A 25,274-nucleotide genomic window follows, 5' to 3' on the forward strand; every position below is an offset into this window, starting at 1 on the left:
GGGAGAGACTCCTGGTGCTGAAAATCAACACAAACAGGGTGATTTACTGAAACTCCGCCACTTGTGGAACTCCGAGCAATGAGTGAGGTTTTTTTTTTGTTACTTCGCGGATCCACCCGTGCCTAATTTTAGTACCACAATATTTTTGTGGTTTACATTGTGCAACTGAGTTACAGCACACTTCGGAACACTTTCCAGTTACAGAGAAATATTATCACGGCAAGAGTGTAATAGATCTTACCACAGAGGACATTGGCAAAAGCTGGACTACTTGGAAGAGGGTGATGGATAATTATCTGCAGTAACTCAGAGGTAGGGGAAATAGGACAAAAGAGGCATGCTTCTAGTGAGGGAGCCTAGAGTTGCAATGTTTGAAACTGTGGAGACAAAGAGCCGCTCAATTATCTTAAGCTATTGTACTTGTATCACTTTTACACGTGAAAAACAAAACACAGTATGCATCTAATTTGTACTGAATGAAACTAATACATAGAAACTGGGCAAGCGCTATCAATTCAGATTTTTATTAACATGACTACATGAAAATCCCTTTATTCTCAAACACTGCATCTCTTCACAAACTTAGAAAATATGAAATGATTCCAATCTTTCAAAAATGTATATTCTTTTATTGTACACCAGAAGGAACTGGATTCTGTGATTAGAAAGTTATAAAAAAATGAAGCATGGAATATTTCAGCAAAGCCCCATTGCGGAAATTTGGGGCATTCCTGGGTGCATAGGAAAGTGAATAGAAGGCATTAAATTACAAAGAGATCTATTGCACACGTAGAAAGTTGTTTGAGAGAATTCAAAGTCTGGGTGCATATGTGAGCAGCTGGCTCCATCCCAGTGGACTCCACTTGGTTCCTTCTGCCTGAAGCTGGTCCATTCAAAAACGCAATAGAAGTAAAGGTAACAGTGATTAAGGCATATTCCTGGAAATATATTTGTGCATCAAATCAATGCTGCTTAGAGCAGGAATGTCTCCCAAAGAAAATGGACTGTATCATTTGCTACACCGGCAGCACAAAGGTTTAGGGGTGCAAGCGGGATTACAACAAGGTTCCAGCTCACGGTCAGTTCCTTTTGCAGTCTGACTCTCACCAAATGTCATTTCTGTCTCAAAGTTTTCCTTCTCTCTTTTGATGATCTCCAGGATCTGTTGCAAGTCAGGAGTTATTCCCCTGGCCAACAAGTTATAGTTCTCAGCGGGATCTGACTCCAAGTCAAAGAGAAGTGGTGGGTCATGTGGAGTCAGCCTGGCTGTAATGTGACAATCTTCATCTGGAGTGGTTTCACTGTGAAAGGAACCTGGGTCAATGATAAAAGAAATAATTAACAGATGTCCTAGGATATTCCATAACACATTCTAATCTGCCACCCACAAAAAAAGCAGCTCAAGTGAATAAACCTACCCAGATACGAACCAAAATTAAATAAAGACACACAATTCAATCTTCCTTGGAAATGCTCCTTTCCTCAAAGAAAAATGGTAGAATGTAAAATTCTTAACTGAAGTAGCACTAGTGTGTCTGTCTCTCAAAACATGTTTTATGTCATTTCTATGTGATTGTCCTGTTTGGTGGTAAATAGTGGCACTGAACCTAAAGGTTGAGGTAGGCACTACAACACCCCGTATAAACTTGTAAACGTTCAGATTCAGGACGGGCATTAGAAGCCCTTGAAATAAATGTGTTTCCTCTCGCAGCTGTGTCCAAAGACTTAAATGTCGAGTGTCAAATGACGGGAAACGTCTTCTAACACACTGCTGCTAATTATTTTTAAATGGCGACATGTAGTTATCGTTGCTTTGCCTACCTGCATTTTGTAACTAAATTTCAACATGCCACATGTGTTTGCAACACACCATATAAACAAACCAATTGGTCACGATTGCAAAATGTATTTATGAGTGTAATTAAGACTTAAAAGTGCAAAGAGCTTAATTTTCAAAAGGAAACCCATTTTTCAAATTTAGAAAAAGATGTTTAGCAATGCTAAAGGGATTTACTCAAATGAAGCTACTCCTTTGAGTAAGTCTATAAGCCGCAATGGGAGTGGCAATACGTCGCAGGAATGACCTTTGAGCTTGATAACCATAAATGCGCACATTACATAAGTACTCATTAGCCTACCTCCTTCTCTACCCCACTCTGTAAAGGTGCGAGAATTACCTCTATCACAGAAAAGAGTTGGTGCCTCAAAGGGGAGGAGTGGGAAGAAGCAGTCCTGAAATTTGAGACGTTCTATTTCAATGCGTTTCCCCATGGAAAAAAACACATGGGGGTTATAAACTTTCCTAGGATAGAATGGATTCAAATGACAACTCCAAACCCACTGAGTGCGACTCATGCACGTGCAATCTTACCCTACCTAGGTAATACTGTGCTTCTGTGGATAATCTGCACTTTCAAATCAAACAATCTGTGCCTACAAGTCTAAATTTCAAGTGTAACTGGATCTGTGCATTGGGCTCACTGTATGCCCTGGGTAGCTGTGGCATTAACGCACTGAAGTGCATGACCATTAATTGGCAATCAATTGCTAATAAACTCTATGCTCCTAGTCCTTCGTGTCTATGTTTACATGACCTGAGTTTGGTGTTATATCTAAGTTGTCGGACGTATGGGGCTTACCCATTCTGCTCATCACCAGCTGCTACAAAAGTAAAACCAGTTGGCACCCAGCAGCGACTGTTGCAAATCTCAAGGAGAAATCTTACTTCAATTAATTACTGTACATTGATCACAACTCATTTCTACAGTTAAGTGACAAGATGGGTTCAGCTGTTTTTTCTGGCCCGCTGGTTTGCAAAAGGTTTTATTTACCCTGATATTTGTGTGTTCAAATCCTGCCTGAGGTATAGTGTGGACAGTGAGAAGAGGGAGTTGCTCAGCATATGTTGTACAATGCAAGGACTATGCATCAGAGGCGTAATGCAAAACCTTGAAGCTTAGGGGGGGGACCCATCCCTTGAGGGGTCCCCAAATTTTTCAAAGGGGCCCCAATTCCACCCCAATAACACTGTACATCTGTGAGCTATAGGAGACTCAGGGGCCCTCCTCACATTTTGTAGGTTGAGGGGCCCATCATGTTACACTGCACCACTCCTGTGCCTGGCACTTTTGCTCATTTCATCAGTTTCAGTCACTTTTGGTTTAACATACAAGTTTACCAAATCACTCAATGTTAACAGGTCATCAGGGTTAGTCAAGGTCTTAGTTTACATATAATAAGTCGGGGCATTCTTAGATATGCATTCTGTTTTTTGCTTTCTTTTAAGTCAATTGGACAAAAGCACCCACCAACAATAATTGGTAAAAGAAGGGACTGGCAACATGGTATTTGGCTGAAATAAGCGACTTGGCAACCATATTATGGGGCATACATTGGTATAGGGCACATGTAAGCTCTCGTTGAGAAGGCCACGGGGTAAGCAGGGGCCACTCGGCCTCAGCTATGTGGTTTGGTTAATTTGCCTCGGATGTTCTGGGTCTGCACTACTATGACTCAGCAAACATGGCCAAGAACTATCTCTTCAGCATTTGTTTTCCAGTGGGAGCACTGGCAAGAAGTCATAGACTCGTTAAGCAGGTATTAAGCGGGGCTTTAGCTATATACATAGCAAATACTGATTGTCCAATCCAGTGCCTTATTTTATTAAAAATGCAGTTTATTACATACTTAAAACTATAGCCCAAACATGTCATATTTAATAGACACAGTCCAAGGAACTGGTCCTAGGGCTAATGCACCTCAGTATGCCACCCATCCAATCCCCACACTGGTGTCTCTCATTCTCTGAAATAGTCAGGTCTTACCTGTGGGTTACAATGTTTGAGAAGGCATGAATTAAGGCTCAGGTGCAGATTACCGATTTTCGATGTGGAAGCACTCCCTTCAGTGCAGCGCCGCCTTTCGGTTTGTAAAGTCTTACCGCATGCATATCTTTTTTCAGGTAGTGCCAAAGCCGGTAGTGAACCAGCAATGTGTGCCGTCTCTCTCTACTACATTTATGTGACAAGAAGCGCTCTTCAAGCTGGTGCAGCCTCCTTGGCCATGGAGAGGTGGTGGTGTAGGACGGCAGCAGACTACACTGTCAGAGCACTTCAAATGTAACTGGAAGATGTGGTCACCCTTCAGTTGTGTCAGGTCACAGTCAACTTCCTGCCTGAGGTGGGTTGATGCATGCCGGTTACACAACCCTCGGGTTGCAAAAACCGAGGAATGTTTCTCCAGTCACAGTGGCACGGAAGGCTGAAATAACATGTCAGTTAGTCATAGTGGTGTAGACAGACATGGGTAGACTTCTTTGGTTGCAGCAGCGCAGGATGCTGCAGATTCATGGTTTTAGCTCAAAACTGGTGCTCAAGTGACTATGGAAACCATCAACATTTGATGCACGCAACAGCCCTTTTCTGCCCTATTTTCTCAGGCAGACCCAATAGCACTGGTGTCTCTCTGCATCTGTCTCTTCCTGAACAGTTCCATTTTCTATGGGATTGGCAGGCTCCTTCCCTCTTTCAGGTTGACTTTTAGGCGCTGCATGTGAAATTGTCAACTTCTTCCAGCAAGGCAAAATATTAGGTGATGTTCTCCTTACCCTGGGGAAGTTTGCTGTCAGGTAGACAGCAACTCTGGTTACACAACGGTCTTCTGAGTACTCTGCAGGGCACTCCTTTCCTTGGTCAAAGAGAACTTAGATGTGGCACAAAAATTCAGTAAGTTGCTCCCACTTTTATATGATAAAAGCCGGTAGGAGATGGGGATTCACTTTCTGCACTTTCAAAAACGGTGTAGGATGGTTCTCCTTTCAAGTGTCCTTTCCAGGCTGCTCCCCGACGCAGCCTTCGTGAAGAGTGATGCTCCACACAGGTAGTCTCAGGCCTAGAGCACTTACAACGGTGGCAGAAAGAGGTGTGGACTTTCTACACCTGGCCGGCATCAGCCACAATGAAGAGTGATCATGTAAGATTGCAGGTTGACCTCACCTAAAGGGTCCCTTTCACGCTGAACAATACAGACTCCAGTCCCACCCTTTGCCGCACACCATCTACTAAATGGCAGTACAAATCTACTCTCAGTAAAAGGCCTAATTGGATTACTAAAGGAGCAATGTTCCCTTCCCACTCCAGTGCCAATGTCCCCTCCTACGAGCTTCAGCAATATCAGTAACATACTTGCATTTTCTGGGAAAACAATCTCACCTCCACCTTGTGCACAAGGCCAATCCAGGGGCATCCAACATGGATTCCAGATCCCTCCATTACTCTGGCTCACTCATCAACGAACTATGTGTACAATACAGGCTACATACAAAACCAAGCACAACATACGCTTGGGGATATTGGAACCTGTTGCCGTGGTGCTTGGGGGCTGACGTGGCTGACAGAGGAGGGGTGGAGCCAGCCCCTGAAGACGCGAGTATAGCGCGCTGCTTTCTCCCGCTGCGCAGGATATCGGAACCTGTTGCCGTGGTGCTTGGGGGCTGACGTGGCTGACAGAGGAGGGGCAGAGCCAGCCCCTGAAGATGCGCGTATAGCGCGCTGCTTTCTCCCGTCCTGCATCAGTCATCGACTGTCTGAGGCTGGGCTGGGCCACCCCTCTTTCATCTTACATCTTCTCTGTGGATGGTGAGTTTACGGATTTTACTTAATATTGTCGGCGCCTGAAGGTTCACTGGGAGACTGTGTTTAAACTGTGACTTTTGCTGCCCTACGGTAGGAAGGTGCTATTGTTTATATAATGGGCAGGAAAAAGGGCCAGGTAACTGGAGCTATGAGTAGTAGCGGTGGTGGCAGGCAGGGTAGTGCACACACCACCTTGGACTCCTTTCTCGATAGAGCTGTTGGGGTTGTGACTAAGGAAATTGATCTGGCGGAGAGGAGGCTATCTATGGAGTTGGAGGATTGGTGTCATGACCCTGTAGTTGGTGATCCCCCGGAGGGCTTGGATGAGGAGGCGGCCCATCTTGGGGGCGACCAACGTGACGCTGCCGAGCATACCCATATTGAGATAGTAGAGGATTTAGGTGATCCAGGGCCTTCAAGAAGAAGTAAAAGGCTCCTGTTGCCCTCACCCCGGCTTGCCCCTTAGATAAATGCAGCCCCCGCCCCCCCCCCCCCCCCCCCGAAGGAAGAAAAAGGCGCTAAAGAAAATGGTGCCCAAAACGAAAACATCTCTTTTGGAAATCTCTAAGGGGGTGAATAGCGGCCCTGAACTTTGCCAGCTTACGGGCTGCGATGTAACTAATTTATTATTAAAGTTTAAGGAAATGATTGAGGGTATTTTATCTCCTGTTTTGGCGAAATTATTGGCTATTGAAAAAGCAGTTTCCCGGCTATCTGAGCAAGGAAACCTTGGGAGACAATGTACGGGTGGCCATGTGGCCCTGAGCTGTTTGCCTCAAACAAGTGAGGTCGTGACCTCGCAGGAGGAAGCTGCTGGGTTTTTGGGGCCTTTGGGGAAAATGCCACTGTAATTGGAAAATCCTGTAAATTTTGGGACCCATGGGGCCTGTGTTGAGACTGCGTCAGATTCATCTACTGCCCTATCATTGAGCGGGAGGGTCGTAATCAGATCGAACAGTAGCAGCCAACCTGAACTTGAATCTGTGGCAGTTGGGGGGATCTGTCAACAGTTGAGTGGGAAGTATACTCAGAATCTGCCAACGAAAAGGTCTCCGTTGGTCTGTTTGGAACTTCCGCCGGCATGTGCCACCCATGTGGTGGTGTTGACGAACGTCCCTGCTCTGGCCCCTGGGGTTAATGAGTCTACAGCTCAATTAATAAATAAGACTGGCTATTGGCTGAGCAGCAATTGTGACTTTTCATGTAAGGATTTTAAGGACATTTTGTTTGTGAGAAGAATTGACTGGCTTGGGCCCAAAAAAAGGAGGGGAATGGGGATTGTATTATTGTAAATGTTAGATACCCTGGTTTGGCACAACAGCTTCTCTCCACATACAGGCCAGTTTTTTCAAGAGTAGGATCTATTGGTATGTCCTCCTTGGGTTATTTTTATAATCACATGCGACTGGGTGCTGAGTCTTCTCTTGAACTTGGCAGGCACCCCACCTAGGTCAGACAGTCCCGTAGTCAACCGGCAGGAGAGTTGATAACTATAGAAATCCAGATTTGGAAGGGGTGGACTGACAATGCACGAAGACTTTGATTGTGCCAGAGGGGGTGATTTTGCAGTGCAATCTTATTTCTTGGAATATTGCAGGGTATGATGCCAAGCTATTGGACCAGGCTTGGGTTAGGTGTCTGGTTAACTACGATATTATTATGTTCCAGGAAACCTGGTCGGATGGGTTGGCTGCTTTGGACGGGTATGATAGATTTGCAGTCCCGGCTGTGCAGTCCCTTGAAGGCCGTTCGAAAGGTGGCCTGGTTACACTAATCCGCTTTTCTAAGATAGTGGGGGAATTCCAAATCAACTGTAACCACCAGGGTATATTGCTTGTATGGGTGATTTTTTTTATAACAATTTTAATGTTTTGCTGGTAAATTTTTATAATGCTGTGTGGGATCTGGGGTGTCAAATTGGGGCCCTCTTCTCCATTCTTCGGGTGCTGAAGTGTAGAATGGAGGGGGTGGGGCTGGAGTTCTGTGCCATTGTGTCGGGAGATTTTAATGCAAAGCTGGGACGCCTTAGTACAGTGGTAAATCCTTTCGAGTGTGAATGGTAGGATTACTTGGAGGATGGTGTGCATGATTCTAGAGGCAGGGTTCTGATTAAGGAGCTGAGGAAGATGGGCCTTCAGAATCTCTGTGAGTTAGAAGTAGTGGATACCTGTCAACTCCCAACTTTTGTGGGAAGAGGGTTTGGCACCACAATTGATTATATTTTCGTGTCTCCACTACTAAAAGATCTGTTGATTGGTGAAGGGGTGCTAGGGGAGTTCATAAGTGACCATAATCCCCTTACAGTATGCTTCAAACTGCTAGGGGCTTTATGTAAATTAGGACGGGGTGGTCCTGCATCGGTGAAGATCAGAGATCAGGGCAGGCGACTTGGTTGGAATCAGGTAGATCCCCAACAAGTTGTAGAAAGGGTGGTGGGAGACAACCTACATTTGTTTATGGAAATACTTTTGGCTGATACCCCTAACCCTAAGGAAGTTATGGATGCAATAACTGTAGTAAATATAGCAGTTGGAGATTGCTTACTTTCAACAAGTAGCCACCCTAGTAAGCACAGATGTGGGTGGTTTGATAAGGCCTGTTATGATGCTAGTGCAAACATGAAAACGGCCCTCAAGAAACACCCTAGAGACAGGGCCCTTGTGAAAGAAGCAAGGATTAAGTATAAAATAGCTTTGAGGGAGAGTAAGTTAAAACAGAAAGAAAAAGCTTGGGCTGAGCTGGAGCGGCCACAGTCTTGAAGGATCCTAGGTTGTTCTGGAAGGTGGTGAATAGAGGTTCTTTTGCAATAGAAACATCGGAGGGCCTGGGTTGCAATATCGCCCGGAGGCCTGGGTAAATTATTTTTGTAGGATTTTTGAGGGGTTACCCGTAAGAAATAACTTAGGAGAATGAGTATGATGTGGCTCCTAACCTAGTGATCAGGTTCTCACTCCAGGAGGTAATTGATGCACACCAGGGTAGTGCTAGTAATAAAGCCCGGGCCCGGATTTGATCCCCATGGATTTATATAAATCCTGCCCTCAATATGGGCACCTATTCTTTTAAATGTCCTAATGTGGCAGTTACTGTGGGTATTCCTGCCTCCTGGAGGCTGGCTTGTATTATCCCAGTTTTTAAAAAGGGTGACCTGAATGATCCTAAGTCTTATTGCCCCATTTCCCTCCTGATTCTTCTGCGAAGATTCTGGGGCGGATCATCCTAAGGCGTATTGAGGCCTGGATGGTAGAAAATGAAATTCTTAGCCGGGACCAGTATGGATTCAGGGAAGGGCTTGGCACGCGGGAACAGTGCCTTAACTTATTGATGATGATTGGGAAATATACGCAAGCAAGGAAGGGCACCCTCTACCTTGCATTTATGGACCTTAGTTGTGCCTTTGACAAGGTAAATCGGACTATACTGTGGGAGAGGCTAAATCAGTTAGGGTTGGATTCTAACATTGTAGAGTTGCTTCGGTATCTCCACTCAGGAATGACTGCAAATGTGAGGGTGGGGATAAATGGGGAATGTTCAGAGGCTTTTAAGCTTACAAGGGGCGTACGCCAGGAATGTGTTTTAGCTCCCACTTTGTTTCTTTTATACACAAATGAATTGTCGGACTTATTGATGGAACATTGCCGGGATGTCCCTAAGGTGAATGGTATTAATGTCCCTGTGTTGACGTATGCGGATGATGCGGTCCTTATGGCCCACACAGTGAATGACCTCCGTGAAGTAGTTAGAGCTTATGCCTCCTTTATGTCAGTCCTGGGCCTAGAGGTTAATTATAGGAAATCACACTTCATGGTATGTGGTAGACCCTTCAGTAGGGTGGGGGACCTAAGGATTGAAGATCAAATCATTAGCAGGGTCCATGAGTTCCCATATTTAGGGGTCATCTTTGATGATAAAGGTTCTTGGAAACCCTGTATTGCCAGAAGGGGTATGCTGTTCCATGCCACAGTTGGTGCTACATTTGATTTTGCTGTAAGAGTAGGAAGTAAACCTATCAAGCCCTTGCTTGAAATCTACAGGCGAAAATGTCTTCCTGTTCTGCTGTATGGTGCAGCACTCTGGGGGTATGTGGATACTCGAGCACCTACTGTAGAAGAAAATCGTTTCTGTAGAAGGCTTTTGGGAGTTGGCCAAAACACTTCTGGTTTTCCCCTTCATTTGGAATTAGATCTTGAGTTTGTACAAGATACTTCCCAGTTCGCTCCCCTCCTGCTATGGATCTCAATTTGGAGGAATGAACATGCTACCTTTACTAGAGAGATTTTAAGGGATTGTTTGGCCTGTGACAATGTAAAGAATATTCCCTGGCTGACATATACAAGAAAGATGGCCCAAGTTTTGGGGCGGCCTGACTTGTTTGATATTCCTGAGGGTTTGACTAGCCGTGATAAAAATTGGGTTAAGGATAATTTTCTGAGAATTCAGGGGCAAAAAGAGAGGGGGAGGTTTTAAGGAAAAAATCGGTCAGGGATTTTATTCTGTTAAAGATGAGGATGGGCCCTGAGCTCTATCTTTTAGAGATAAATGATGTGAGGGAACGGTCTGTTATTACTCGATTTCGTATGGGGGTCATCAGAAGTAACATGTTTCCCGCTAGGCCAGTATGGTGAAAAATATATTAGACCTTGTCCTTGTGACGGCGTGTCCCTGCAGACTTTGTCCCATTTTACATTATTCTGTGTTTTTTATGCACCTTTTAGACCTCGTTTTTTATTACCCTTGTTGAGGCCCAAGGGCTTTGTGCAATACCACCCTGCTTTTATGTGGCTGCAAATGGCCTCAGATGCATTGGTATGGAGAGGGCTAGGATCGTTTTTGAGGGGGGCTATTACTTGGCGTAGCAATGTAGAGTTTTTAAAATAATTTGTCTTTATCTTTTTAAGAATGAGGTTTTTATCTGTTTTAATCTGATGGATCTTTTCTAAATATATTGTTTTATTGTTATTGGGCTCATGTAGTGTTGTTTATATGTTTTAATGGTTGAATTATTTCATACCGAATAAAGTAAGTAAGTACGCTTGGGATATTAGCACCAGGATCCAGGTTAGTGAATGGGTAGCAGAGCTTTCCACGAGTTGGCCAGTAGGCGTCCACTACAGTGACAAAGGTAAAAAGGTCTGGCCACAAATTCCGGAATCCAAAAACACAGGGGGCTGCCACTACCACTCTAGATGCTAAACCCAGGAAAGGGTGAGTATTCTGCTGTCAATGTAAGGAGGGTTTGCGTGGTGGGCCCCTTTAGGCCACAGAACAGATCATGTAAAGGGACAAGCCTAGGGCTCACAACACACACTAGATTAGCATGAGGCTAGGGTGAGAAATCAAAACCCAAAATGCCAAACACTCGCATTTGGGCACTCATGGCATTACAATGTGGCTTTACTCCATGTATAATACGTTCTTGTCCCAACAGCACAAAACAATGCTCACAAAGTCCAGCTCAATAATTTGTGTGATTATGCTTGGCCCAACAGTCAAAATACATAATTCTGTGGTATGCAGTGTTGAATGGTACTCTTCATTGATGAATATTAATGTCAGAAATGATCTCTACTGAGTGCACACTATGTCTGATAGTAGTATGTGGCTGGCACAATAGGCTGTCTTGCGTTTGTTTTATTTTCTAAAAGAACACAATTCGTAAATGTTTCTCTTAGCACAGCATTTCAGATGGCTATTTGCATTACTCAGTGTTTTGGTCGGAGACAATTTCTGAATGTAAATATTTTTGGAGCTGAGTAAGATTATTGTACCTGGGCCATTGCATTACTTGAAACTGTTGCACATTGCTTGAATAGTTGAGCTGAGGATAACATGCAGGTTTTTCCAAGTATATGTACATTTTGTGTGCTCATTGGAGAGGGAACAGGATTGTGATTACTGGTATATTTTTTGACAATCCCTCTGTTCCTAGCAACTGACTCTTTTTAAATTGACATTTTCGTGTTTGCAAACACACCCACCAAACAACATATGATAGAGCAACGTCAGCATTGAGAAAAAAAGGTGTGTCAAGCATTTCAAACACAATTCACATCACGCAGACACTAAAATTCCCATTCCCACCACTTTTCAACCCACAGGTCCCCTCCCCATTGCCCTTTTGGGTGCTTGATATCACAGGGATTCAGTAATGTACGGAGCACTCCCCCTCAATCCACTAAATCATCCGCAACATTGTCATCTCATCGAGTGCGCTTCATATGTAGTTTCTAAACTATAGTCCACTCCCCTAAGTCTTTAATCCAATGCTCGATCTCAGGGGCTCGAGATGTATGGCAATTCATTGTCACGCCAGGACCACACCCAACACAAATCTAGTTTTAATTTTCAGGCGTTTCTGGCCTCTAAATATAGCTCTGCAGCGTGAGTCAGAGCGTGTACCACTTTCCCCCAGAAGGCCACAATCCGCAGGCACTCTCATGCTCTCGCATACTCTGGACATAGCATGATAAATGTTAGGTAGTTTTTAGAAGTCATGTACATTGTGTGTAAGAAGGGAAATTGAGTAAGTTTAAAGCGTACATTGGGTGATAATTGTTTAGCTTGTTCACAAGCTTTCTCCTATTCTGCAGATGTCAGTTCTTCAGGGCAATCTGCACCCGTGAACCCAATCAGTTGTGCGCACCTACCATTAGCAATATTTCCCAGTTACGGCCCTCATCGAACCAACTCACTGCGTGTTGTCCTATCGATGCAGCATAATATATAAACAGGTCAGGTAATTCCAGCCTGGCCTTCATTCACAGGCCTTAAAAGGATTTACACAGTATCTAGTTTCACTCACTTCTCTTTCCTGCCCACACTAGGTCCCACAACAACCTGTGCAGAAGGGTAAATGTTGCAGCCAGGATCAAACACATCACATTCTGCAATATGTACAGGCAATGGGACAAGAATATAATTTCGCCCAGGGCGATCTTTCCCATCACAGACAGTGGAAGAGTTTTCCAATAATCCACAGAATTATGCAATCCCTCTATCAGCTTTCTCTCATTAAGGTCGTCCTGAGTCACGGGACATCTGGTCACCCATACTCTCAGATACTGAAGTATCTCTCTTCTAGTGTAGACCCAGCCTCTCAAGGAGGGCTGTGTCCTCCCGCCCCGTTTACCCGGCGGGAATAATTCTAATTTAACTTTGCGGAGCCTGGGTACTTCTACAACCACCCAACATATATTGCCACCCGACTGTGTCGAAAGTAAATCCAGGTCCAAGGCTGTCAGTGCTGTCCTCATCCGAGATCGAGACAGTGGGCATATTGTGGGTCAGACACCTAACATTATAAATCATAATCGTCCCAGGGATAAAACCTGTCTGATTTGAGAGAACAGGCATGTGGACAATCTGCAGTGATCAAAAGGCTAGTACCTTGCACAGTAGCTTTATGTCAATATTCAACATTGACAGTGGTCTATAGTAGGAGAGACAAGCCAGATCCCTTTCCTCTTTATGTATCAGTACCATCACTGCATCTCTTACTGACACCCTTCTCCCTATCTTCCATAAAAACACACAGCAAATTCTCAAGTAGTGTGGAAGGGACAGCTTGATACAGTCCGACTGGGAGACCATATGCTCCCGGTGTCCCACCATATGTCATCTCTGCCAGCACCTCTTTACGGTTGTCTAATCCCAGTGGACTATCTAGGCTTTGCCATTGATCTGCCTTAAGTCTAGACAGACCTGGCACCTGAAAGTACTTTTGCAGGGCAGTCTCTCATACAACGTAGGGTTGGGCAAATCCCATCTCTAGGTATTCAATGCAAGCGTTGTTTATTTGGTCCGAAGAGATGATATTCACTCCTTTCCACATGAGGACAGCCTTTGAGTATGGGGTTTTTCCCTTTTAAGCAGCCATGCCAGTCTTGGATTTGTCTCCCTCCCAAAACTGTAGCTGCCTGTACTGTGTGTATGTATATATCAGTGTAGACCATGTGTCCTCATATAATTCACAAGCTCAAGCAAGGAGCAAAGAGTCTCATCACTTCAGGGAAGCACAGACCATCGTCCATGTTTGGCACCTGACTGTTACCCCGGAAGGTGTCAAACCCTCCAGTATTCCATCCGCAATCAAGTATCTACCCGCAGGGCCTGAGTGTACCATCCTCTCAGCGAAGGTGACCCAAGCTGCTGTCCACGTCACCACCCTTCTTGCATAATTAGAGTATTTGGTTGCAAACAGTCTCCCCTTTCAACTCTTATCCAGTTTCACGACATCAGCTTTGAGCAGAATGGTTTCCTGCAACATTGCAAGTTGGGCTCTGTACCTGCTGAGATAGAAATAGACTATAACATTTAGAGCAGCTATTAAGGCATCCAACGTCCCAGGTTATTAACCCTAGCCTCCACCTATTTGATTACCTAACCCTTTTAATACGTTGTTGGCCGGGGGCCAGTTAGGGCACCAGGCATCCGTCTGCTTCTGCATCTTTTCTTCCTTCATCTCAGTTTAGGATGCTGCGAGTGAGCATTCTCCACGGGCCGTGCCCTCTTTGTCTCACATTTCCAGCCATGCAACCACATCATCGGGTTGTCAAAAAAGTGACTCTTATCCTGGGCAATAACTTTCAGGAGCACTGAATAGACCTAGATGTATGGGAGGCCCACAGCTCAGAGGTTTTGCTTTAAATCTACATAAATCAATTCCTATGGTCCTTCCACGTGTAATCAGGGTAGATGGCCCTTTCTAGTGTATTCAGGGTAGATGGTGTTAACGCGTCCCTTTATGATAATTTATTACACATCAGGACTCGTTTTAGGCCAATGAATCTTTTGACCCAGTTGAGAGACACCTTAGGACGAGATAGCTAATCAATATGTCAATCAATACATCAATAATGTCATCAATATTTATCACGACAATACATTTCACTTTAGTCAAAGTCATTAATCAGTTCAAGATTCTACCATGACCTTGCAGCCATGAATAACCACACCAGTTTAGTAAAATTTTATGGCTTTTATTCCCTATTCATTACAAATCTAAGAGCAGATGCGTTAATCTCAAAACCAAGAAACATAATAGCATAGTCACGATATGGCAACTTTGGTAAGATTTCATTAAGGCGAAAATCACAAACATCAAAACATACCACGGCATGAACACAGGTCAATTTAGCAGTGTGTCAATAACGCGTCAGTTCAACAAAGCATAACTTCAGCCGTTTGTCTATTTGCGTCAGTTTAGTGAACACCTGTCCTAACCACTGATTAGCATTGGCATGTTGGGCTTCATGCAAAACAATTTAGAACACCAATTTGGAAAAACATGTAACTATGGTCTCTGTCAAAAGTAAGCAGTTGGTACCTAGAAAGGAAAAGCAAACAGACAAATCACAATTGCATTGTCATAATTACCCTCCAAAGTTTAGGTCAGCACACAGGTTCAGTTCTTCATCTTCAGGACATCAGTCAAATCGCCATCAGTCAGGACTCAGCTCCGGGGCAAAAAGGCACTTCCCTCATAAAGAGGTAAAGTGTAAAATGGACAAATCTAAGGGCAAGGATGGTTTTAAGTAAACCAACAAGTCACCAAACAGAGTGACAGAGTTTCTGGATAAAATCAATAGCATTCCCTAACCCACCTCTAAATGGCTCCCCGTGTCATGGGTTTTTATCCCTTTTTCGTTGTACATTCCCTCAAAATTCTATTGGACATTTGTTATACCCCACTATCTTTAACCTATCAGGAAACAAATTATGTCACCTAACTTTCACCCCATATTATTTTACAAGTCTTTGATTGGTTCCCCTTTTCGATCTCTTCAAAGGTGGCACGTCCGGTATGATTTAATCTTTCTGTAATTCTTTGCACATCTTTTGGTCAGTAGCTTCATTGTCTTCACCAGTTTGAATGACCTTGTACACTACATTAATCTACACTGTTTCATTTTGTTTTAATATCATCCTACAAGCAATGGAAAAATTCATGGGAACGGATCTAGCATGGTTACATTCGTAAAGGTCATGCCCTTTTGTGAGTCAGCATACTGCAAGATAGGAAAAAATACATTTAATATGAGAGCGAAGCAGCTAAGCTTCGGCTCATGCTAACTTAAGGCCTATAAGGATTTCAGCACAAATTCAATGATACAATTATTAATAATTAGTATAAACTTATTCAATATAATAGTAATACATAAACATTTTAGTCATCATGATTAGTCCACGTATAGTTTGGCGGCGACTCCCTATGGTCACATTTCAGGTGCACATTTAAGCAAAATTATTATTGCTGTTTCTATGCGGCATTATCACACATTAATTCATAAGCATTTCATGTTAATATGGATTATATAAGCTACGCTCTCTCGGTCCCTCCTCTGATGACGTTCGTCATCACACAAACCTTTTCCTGAAACCTTTCACTTAATTTTTCACCTTGAGCATAATGCGCATTTCAACATCTTGTCCTTTGTGTGAACTCTCCCAAATTTCATGAAACATTTTCTCCCTTTCACTTTCCTCATTCTTCTTATTTCTCTTCGGCCAATTTCTTTTAATTGTATCATTAATTTTGCATGCTCCCCATAATCCTAATAAACAGGCCAGAATAAATAGTAGACCCCCTAGTATTTTTGCAAGAACCCCATTCCAAATATTGGTAAACCAGCTCCCTACCCTGGCAATTCCTTTTCCCACTTTCTCCCACACTCCAGGTTCCTTCAGATCCTTCAAATCTGCACTATCTTTAGTTAGGTTAGTAAGCATACCTCTAATCTTTTTACTATTGTCCGGTATAAATGAGCAACAATGACGCTCGTTAAGCATCTTGCAGACTCCGCCGCTCTTTGCTAAAAGAATGTCTAAAGCAAGCCGATTTTGAAGAGTCATAGCTCTTTCCGCAGCAAGTTCAGTATCTATCAGGAGTATAGCCCCTGTAAAATTTGTCAGCATGTTATCCACAATAGTAGACAACTTTCGAATCTTTATGGAGTTTAAGATAACCCCTACTGAAGGAATTATGGCTCCAAATATGTCACCAATGACAGCAGCCGCTGTCTCTCGTTTTTGTCTAGCATGTTGTAATTCAGACGTTTTAGGTATTTGCTTTAAGTCATCAATCTGGTAAATCTTTGGGAAAACTATTCCCAAATAACATGTCCCATACCATCCCTTAGGGAGACGGTAATAAGCATTAATTCCACAGATATATTAGATCCCAGGGATCGCTGGATCCTGTCCATTTAACATGAATGTCCATTTACTCTGAAACAAAAACACATGCCTGCATTCACTCGTTCCCACAAATAAAGTGTCATGTTCAGATTTCGGCCTATATATACAAAGCCTTCCTACATGTAATGCATCTATAGCTAGTTTGCCCTGTGTCTTTATTGCGGTGTAAGCATAATCATTTGCATATGTGCGTTTTTCTAGCCCCTTTTCTAATCTTTCCTTCAATGCTTTGCGTCTATCATCAGTGTGATCTAAAAAGCTTTTCTCTACAGGTGTCAATAAGCAAGTCAGATTATTGTGGTGTGCATAAGCTGTTCCAAATGTAAGCGTCGGTTCAAAGAAACCTCTGACTAATTTTATACTATGCTCCTTCGCTAACTTGTTCAGAAACTCAATCACAGACACAAAAGAAAACACCACATCCAAATTTGAATAGAAGTATTGCACATGCTCTTGATTATAGAATCTTGTTAGTAGCAAACTACAACTTATCCCGTATGTTAGTGGCAAGCTATGATAGGTGACGCCTTCTTGCACTGATGAAGGAATCTTTGTGCACACATAACAGTTTTTCGCATCCATGGTCTCAACATACTCATTCAGCAAGCGATAGAAGACATTAGTGGAAAGTTCCCCTTTTGAGTTAGTTCCCTCATGCAAGTGTCTTGCATCCTGCTCAAACCTTTCCCACGGTTTTAATGTTGTAGTCTCAGGTTTTGAAGCATTGTTAGTTGCTTTCATATCCAACCACGGCATTCCCACAATCACACCTACAATTATTATTGCGCACATAATACCTAATATAAGACTTAACCAACCACACACCTTACCCTTTTTGTTACTACCTCTATTATAAGCCATGTCTGTAAAGAATCAGGTAGCAGAATAATAACCGACTTGAGGACGATTATAAACCTTTTTTTTTCTTCTTTTTTTTACTTGATGCAAAAGTCTCTTTTTTTCAGCGTGTATTTACAGCGTTTTACTCACTCCAGGACCCTTTTGTCAAATCAGGTTAGCAGCTTGTCATAATCGGGTTTTCAAACTCAATTCAGGTTATCAGTGTCACATCCGGTAGTTTATAAAAGTCTCTTTCTCAGCTTTTCTGCTTTCAATTTCAATTTTCAATTTCAGTTTTAACACAGTCTCTTTCTTTGATTGATTTCAGGTACCGTAGTATTGGCCTGGTACTTCTCGATCAAAACAGAACTCTAAGAATTCTTGTTGCCATTCAGATGTCGTTGCATATGCCCATTCAGGACCTGCGTACCTTCTGTTTGCGGTTCTTTTCCTTTTCAATCTGTGTTCGCCTTGCAATTCTCCTTCACTTAGATCCTCTATTCGGGATGTATCAGTTTCTTCTGTTATTGTTTCACCTGGTACAACCCTTTCTTTCGCAGCCTGCTTCTCTGGCCAGTTATCTCCCTTATGCGTCTTTTTCCTGCTTGACCTTTCAGGACGCTGAACAGCACCCTCCTCTTGTGCTATGGTGTTTTCTCTTGATGGACCTGCATCTGGCTCAGGGGATGCCGGTGTACTTTGAGCTCTCTCTACTATTTCCCCTTCTTCTTCATCTGGATCTGTAACGGTTTCAAGCTCTAGCCCGTATCCGTCTACTTCTGGGAGAACCTCTCGTTGATTTAGTTCTCCTGCTGCCTCTATTGAGATAGGCACACTGTCACCTCTCTTGAACTTGTTTACTGTTTGAGGGACTAGACTGTTCTCAGTGGGCTCTCCTACAGTCTCAGTTCCCTCTTGGCTATTTTCAGGCCCTGAAACTTCCTTTTCTGGAGTTGCTGAGTTGGAGGCTTCAAGTTCCTCATCAGTCGGACACGTTACCTTCTTTGTGTGACTGGCATGTATCCAGTTTGGAACGCCTGCACATTTCACAGCAGTGGTTGTTGTCAGTATCACTTGATATGGCCCCTTCCGGCGCGGTTCCAAACATGACTTTCTTACATGCTTCTTGACAACCACCCAGTCACCGGCTTGCAGTTTGTGACCTGGATCACTGATCGGTGGCAATGTGTTGGCCTCCACCTGGTGGGAAAAAGAGCGAACCACATCAGCCAAACCTTTGCAGTAGTCCAACACCATATCATCCGTGATATTCACAAGAGCATTTGCAGGTACTGCGGGCAGCCTCATAGCTCTGCCCATAAGGATCTCATGGGGTGATAGTCCTGTCTTCTTATCAGGTGTGCTCCTCATCGACATCAGCATTAAGGGCAATGCATCTGGCCATTTCATATTGGTAGCTGCGCACATCTTTGCCATTCTCGACTTCAAGGTACCATTAATTTGTTCTACTAGTCCTGATGCTTCAGGGCGGTAGCTACAATGCAGCTTCTGTTCAATGTCTAACGCAACACACAAGAGCTTAATCACCTCATTGTCGAAGTGTCTGCCCCTATCTGACTCTAAAGAGACCGGAAAACCGAACCTGGGTATTAGTTCTCTAAGCAGCAGCTTTGCAACTGTGAGACTGTCATTTCTACGTGTGGGGTAAGCTTCAATCCAATGGCTGAAAACACACACAATCACCAACACGTACTTCAATCCTCCACAAACAGGCATCTCAATGAAATCCATTTGCATCTTGCTAAATGGACCGCCAGCTCTCCCTATGTGGCTCAAAGTTACCACAGTCCCTTTTCCTCACATTCATCTGTTGACAGATGATGCACCTGTGAAAAGTAACTTCTGCGGCTTGTCTGAATTTCGGGTTAAACCAGTCAATCTTGAATGACCTGATCATTGCATCTCTCCCAAGATGTGCTTGTCCATGATAAAACCTTGCGAATTTCGACAGAAGACTATTTGGCAAAACCAATTTTCCCTCCTCTGAGACCCATAAATCATCAGCCCTTTGTACACATTGCATTCTCTGCCAGGGTCGTGCTCTTTGCTAGCACGACCCTGTAATGTTTTTAGCTCATCTAGTGTATCAACGACCCTTAATGCAAGGTTCAAGCATGTTTCATTTTCAGTTTGCGGTAACAATTCCCACTGATCCTTGAATGATATACAGTTCAATGCACAAAATCTTGCGACTTGATCTGCATAGCCATTTCCCATGGATACGAAGTCTTGTGACTTATCATGAGCATTGCATTTCACCACGGCAATTTCAAGAGGTAACTGAATCGCATGTAACAAATCCTTAATTTGTTCACCATTTTTCACAGGAGAACCTGGAGAGGTCATGAAACCTCTCTGTGACCACAATTGGCCAAAATCATGTACATTTCCAAATCCATATCAGCTGTCAGTATAGATAGTGACTCTCAGATTTTCAGCTGTGTGGCATGCCTTAGTAAGGGCAATTAATTCTGCCACTTGTGCGGAATACACTCTATCGAGCCAGGAAGCTTCAATGATACCAGCTATGGTACACACAGCATAACCAGCTCTCAGTATTCCGACTGAGTCTCTCAAACAGGATCCGTCAACAAACATAATGCAGTCATTTTCCTTTAACTGCGTATCTTGAATATCAGGTCGGGGCTTGGTACATAGTTCTGTTACCTCAAGACAATCATGCTCCACTTCCTCCTCATTATTAATCTCAGTACTTTCAACAGGAAGTAGAGTTGCTGGGTTTATTACAGTACATTGCTTCAGTGAAACATAAGGCGACCCCAAAATAATTGTCTCATATCGTGTGAGTCGGGCATTTGTCATGTGCTGGGTTTTGGTCCGAGTTAACAGAATTTCAACTGAATGTGGAACCATTACTGTCAAGGGATGTCCCATCACTATGCCTTCACACTGCGTAAGGCTTTGACCAACTGCTACAACTGCGCGCAAACAACCCGGTAAGGCTGCTGCGACGGGGTCAAAGGAAGCTGAAAAATATGCTACAGGGCGGTTTGCACCTCCATGGACCTGTGTCAAGACAGACAAAGAACAAGCATCACGTTCATGACAAAAGAGTAGAAAAGGTTTCGTGTAATCAGGCATACCCAAAGCTGGCGCCCTGCACATGCACTCTCTCAATTCCATGAATGATTCAAGCTCTTCTTTGGATAGGGTTATGGTATACGGTTCATCCTTAACCTCTTTGCCTGTCAGCTTTATCAATGGTTTAGAGATAACTGAGAAGTTGGGTATCCACTGGCGACAGTAGCCCACCATTCCCAAAAACATCCTGACATCCCTCTTTGTTGTCGGGAGGTTCATTTGCAAAATGGCTGTCACCCTTTCCTTCGATATTCTCCTGGACCCTCTCTCAATCAAGTGTCCTAAGTACTTCACCTCTTTCTGACAGTACTGCAGCTTCTTTGGCGACACTTTATGTCCGTTCTTTCCCAAATGATTTGGTAAGGCAATTGTGTCATATTTACAGTCATCCTTTGTTCTGGACGCAATCAGCAAGTCGTCAATGTACTGTACTAGAGTCGAATTGAAAGGCAGTACTAAGGCATCTAGGTCCTTTTTCAATATCTGATTGAAGATGGACGGTGACTCAGAAAACCCTTGAGGAATTCTGCACCAACTGTACACCTTGTCCAGGAATTTAAAACTGAATAAAAACTGGCTGTCCTCATGAAGAGGCACCGAAAAGAAAGCTTGTGACAAGTCTACAAGAGTGAACCATTCAGCATCACACGGAACCTGAAACATGATCACTGCTGGGTTTGGCACTATGGGGCAACATTTTACCACAATCTCGTTTATTTTCCTCAAGTCCTGCACAATTCGAACCTTCCCACAAGGCTTTTTCAGACCCATTATTGGTGAATTACATGGGCTGCTCAATACTTCCTTCAGGACTCCCTGTTTTACAAGGCCGCGATTATTCGCGACACCTGAATAAGGACATCTTGTGCCATGTGGTACCGTGGCACCTGGGGAAACACTGCATTTGGCTTTACCTGTACTTTAACTGGTTCCACTCCTTTCATCAGTCCCACTTCCTTTCCTGTCAAATCCCACACCTTCTCCGTCACTGTTCCCTGTAACTCGGCTGGTAAGTCAGCGGTTTCTGTTTCTAACTCCGAGAACTGACCATCATCCCCTTCATCATCACTGTTTGTCTGCACCTCAGTTCCATCATTAGGACAGGTAATCGAGCATTTCGTTTTCCACAGTAAGTCTCTTCCCAGCAGGGATACAGGACTTGAATCGCAGACTACAAACTTATGCAGTCCCTGAAAATTGCCAATCTCAACTTGCACTGGATCTGTAATCTGATTTGTCAAGTACTGGTTTGCTACCCCGACTACTCTTATGGTACGCCCTGAAAGTGGTAATTTTGGAACTTCTGCACTTCTGACTGTAGAGCGTGTAGCTCCGGTATCAACCAAGAATGACACCTTGTGGCCCATTACCTTTCCCTCTACATAGGGTCCCCTCTGATCTACTTCTGGGGATGCTGCAAGCCTGCACTCTTCACTGTCTGAACTGTCATCCGACCATTCCTCATTCATTCCATCTTCACCACGCAATGGAAATTGCTGTACTGTATTATTTGGGCTCATCACTTGACCTGTGACCTGCTGAGGAAGCATCACCTGCTGCTGACCCATTGGAGCTAATGGTAATTGCTGTCTAAGTACCATGGGAACCTGCTGTTGTACTGGCTGCATTTGCGCTGGTAGAACATGCAGCATTTGCATTTGCTGCATAGGCTGTAGCCCTTGCATCTGAACCATGTTATTTTGGAAGTTCGGATTTTGATTTCTCAATTTTGGACCTCTCACATTTTGTAATGTACCGACATTAGTGCTTTGTTGAACGACACCATCCTATACCGCATTTGGGCATTCCCGCTTCCAATGCCCCACGCCCCCGCACACGTGACATGGAGACATCTTTTTCATCCCTTGTGCGTCATTTTGAACCACAACAGTATTCAAGTCTGGCCCACGATTCACAAAACCTCGACCTCTCGGTTGTGCCTGAAACACACCATTCCCTTGCGGTTGCTGTTGTATCATCTGCTGAATTCCATTTCCCTGCATACCTGCCTGCGCTGCCCTTATCTGCATCACCATCACTTTCTCCTTCAGTTTTCTCTGCTTTAGCTCAATCTCGTCACTACAGTATTTTGTGTACTGCAACACCTCATAAATCGGCTTCGCTTGCCAACAGATCAAATGATTCTTAATCATCTGACTAACCTCTGGTCTCAACCCTTCAACAAATCTGAACACGAGATGGTTCATGTCTTTCAGCTCAATAGTTTCAGTACCACTGTAATGTTTGAATGCCTTCAACAACCTCTCATAGTAAGCATGTATCGATTCTTTAATCTCCTGTGAGGTCCGGTCGATTTTCTGCCAATCAGTCACTTTCGGCGACACTTTCTGCTTCAAAAACTCAATTACTTTGTGATAATACTTCATCACCTCCTCAGAGGGTGCGCCGGTCACCTTATCCCTTACCGGCTCTGGTGTCGGCCAGTCTACCCCTCTCTTGCACTCAAGCCATAAGTCGGACTGAACAATGATCTCAAACAAGGTATTCAAATCTTCCCAGAGACATTTCGCAAGCTTCACAAACCTATCGGTTTGTTGGTACCACTTGATCGGTTTCTCCCTCAAACTGGGATAATCATTTGTAAAAGATAGAATGTCTCCCCTGGACCACGGTACATGAACTAAAACCCCACCAGCTGTTTCTCTCATGGGTAACATTTTTACTGATTCCGTATCTGCTGAAGATTTAGCCTTACTTGATCCCGGACTGTCATTTTTCTCCTTATCTCTTTTCTTTGCCCATCAGCCTTCCCACTTTTCTAAGGCTGCCCAGATCTGAGTACTTTGCAATATTTCTTTTAGATGTGCTTTCATCCCGGCAGACCTCATGTGCTCGAAATCCTTTGAGTCAAAGTCTAATCTATAACTTCTTTTCAAATGTTTTGTGTTCTCAATATCAATATTGTATTTGTCTGCCAGGTTCGCCAACTTCTGATGTACCTTACCTAATTCTTTAGTGATTTTAGGGCACAGATACCTCAATTCAGCTTCTGTGTATGATCCTAATCTGTTCACCCCCATTGTTTCTTCCACTAGTTCAGCAGCTTCCTCACCCAGTCTCACAAAATTCAAGTAATCATTTTTCTCCAATTTTTCCGGTTCTACTGCAGTTACTGTAGTCTTTTGTGTAGCATAGGTTTTCTCTAACCATTCATTTAACTGTTGTACAGTAAAACCTTGCAGTGAAATATTCCCTGCATGCATCATTGGCGACTGTGAAGCATTCGTACTTATTGTCTGTGGGGTTAGCACACCTATCCCTGCCCGTCTCATTTCCTCCAACGGTGCTTCAGCCGGGTTAAGGTCTAGCAAAGACCTCGGTTTTTCGACCGCTTGCTCTCCTGGGGCCATTAACGGGTGCGTTCCTATGGACCCTCCTCTTATTGCATCTTGGGTCATTACTCCCTGATCACATATACCAGGCTTACCTTGTGCATACAATGGCACTGGTGGACCAACAGTAATTGGCAATGATATTGCAGCTGGTGTCTGACCTGGTCCCAAACCTCGTGGAGCAGCGACTCCAAAGGTCTGATCCACTGAAGCCGGGGCAGGTATTAATGGAGGTCCTGCTGCTGGGTTATATCCCGGTATGAGTTGTGGCAGCAATTGTGGAGTCGGCTCAATCTGCACTAACCTCGATTTTGTATATATCGGGTCTGGTGGCACTATCATATTTGTAGTAGTCTCTAGTACTCGGACGTCTGGATAGATTCTCTGTATCTGCGGTGGAGGTTGCAACTGTATCTGCATGTCTGGAGCAGTGGGTACACTGACACCATTCTGTATCGAACCCGTTTCACTAGTCTGTGCTGTATCAGTAACTCCCTTCTCCTGCGTCTGGTTCCCATGACCCGTACTAGTGCTCGGGACATTGTCGCTTACTGCATAAGGTGGCAGGCGATCATGTAATATCTGATTTAGGAATTCTTCATCATCTGAGTCGTCTTCTTCTTCCAAGATCTCATAGTCTCTGTAGACTTACTAGAGTCTTTGTCTGTTTTACGTGTGGCTTTCTTCCCCTGAGTCTCATCTCCCTGTGTTATTGCTGGGAATAATTTGAGTCCGTCAACTATTCCCCGACTCCACATTTTGCTCTCATTATCCCACCTAGCTTCTGCTAAAGTCTTTTCTGCCCTTTTTATTCTTCTTTGGAATTTTTCTTGTCTCTGTTTAATAGCCATTAAATCCCAAATTGCTAAAGCCTCATACTGAGCTGGCCTTGGAGGTGGCTTTTGTACGCTTGACATCCACCTTAAATTCTCTAGAACTCTCGTGTTGAACGTCCAGTGTTCCGGAAATGCCAAACATCCCTCCTTTTACATCAATCTGTGACACTGTTTCATCCATAAACAAGGCGCAACACCTTTCTCTTCCATAACTATATAAGCTGGAGTTCCTTCAGGCGGTGTAGGCTCTCCTTCACTTGCCATAATGTATGTGTCTCCTTTCAGAGCGCTCT

General features: G+C 43.8%; 1 protein-coding gene across 3 annotated transcripts in view; it reads right to left on the reverse strand.

The window, feature by feature from the left end:
* Positions 1-608: 608 nt before the first annotated feature.
* LOC138288162 (arylsulfatase A-like) overlaps positions 609-25,274 on the reverse strand; it is a 234,653-nt gene continuing 209,987 nt past the window's right edge. For all 3 annotated transcript variants that reach the window (XM_069229471.1, XM_069229470.1, XM_069229469.1), the window contains one exon: positions 609-1,314. In XM_069229471.1, the coding sequence (XP_069085572.1) occupies positions 1,010-1,314 (305 nt within the window). In that variant the 3' untranslated portion in view covers positions 609-1,009. The remainder of the gene's footprint in view (positions 1,315-25,274) is intronic.

The sequence above is a fragment of the Pleurodeles waltl genome, chromosome 4_1, assembly GCF_031143425.1.
Source record: "Pleurodeles waltl isolate 20211129_DDA chromosome 4_1, aPleWal1.hap1.20221129, whole genome shotgun sequence".
NCBI classification, from domain to species: Eukaryota; Metazoa; Chordata; class Amphibia; order Caudata; family Salamandridae; genus Pleurodeles; species Pleurodeles waltl.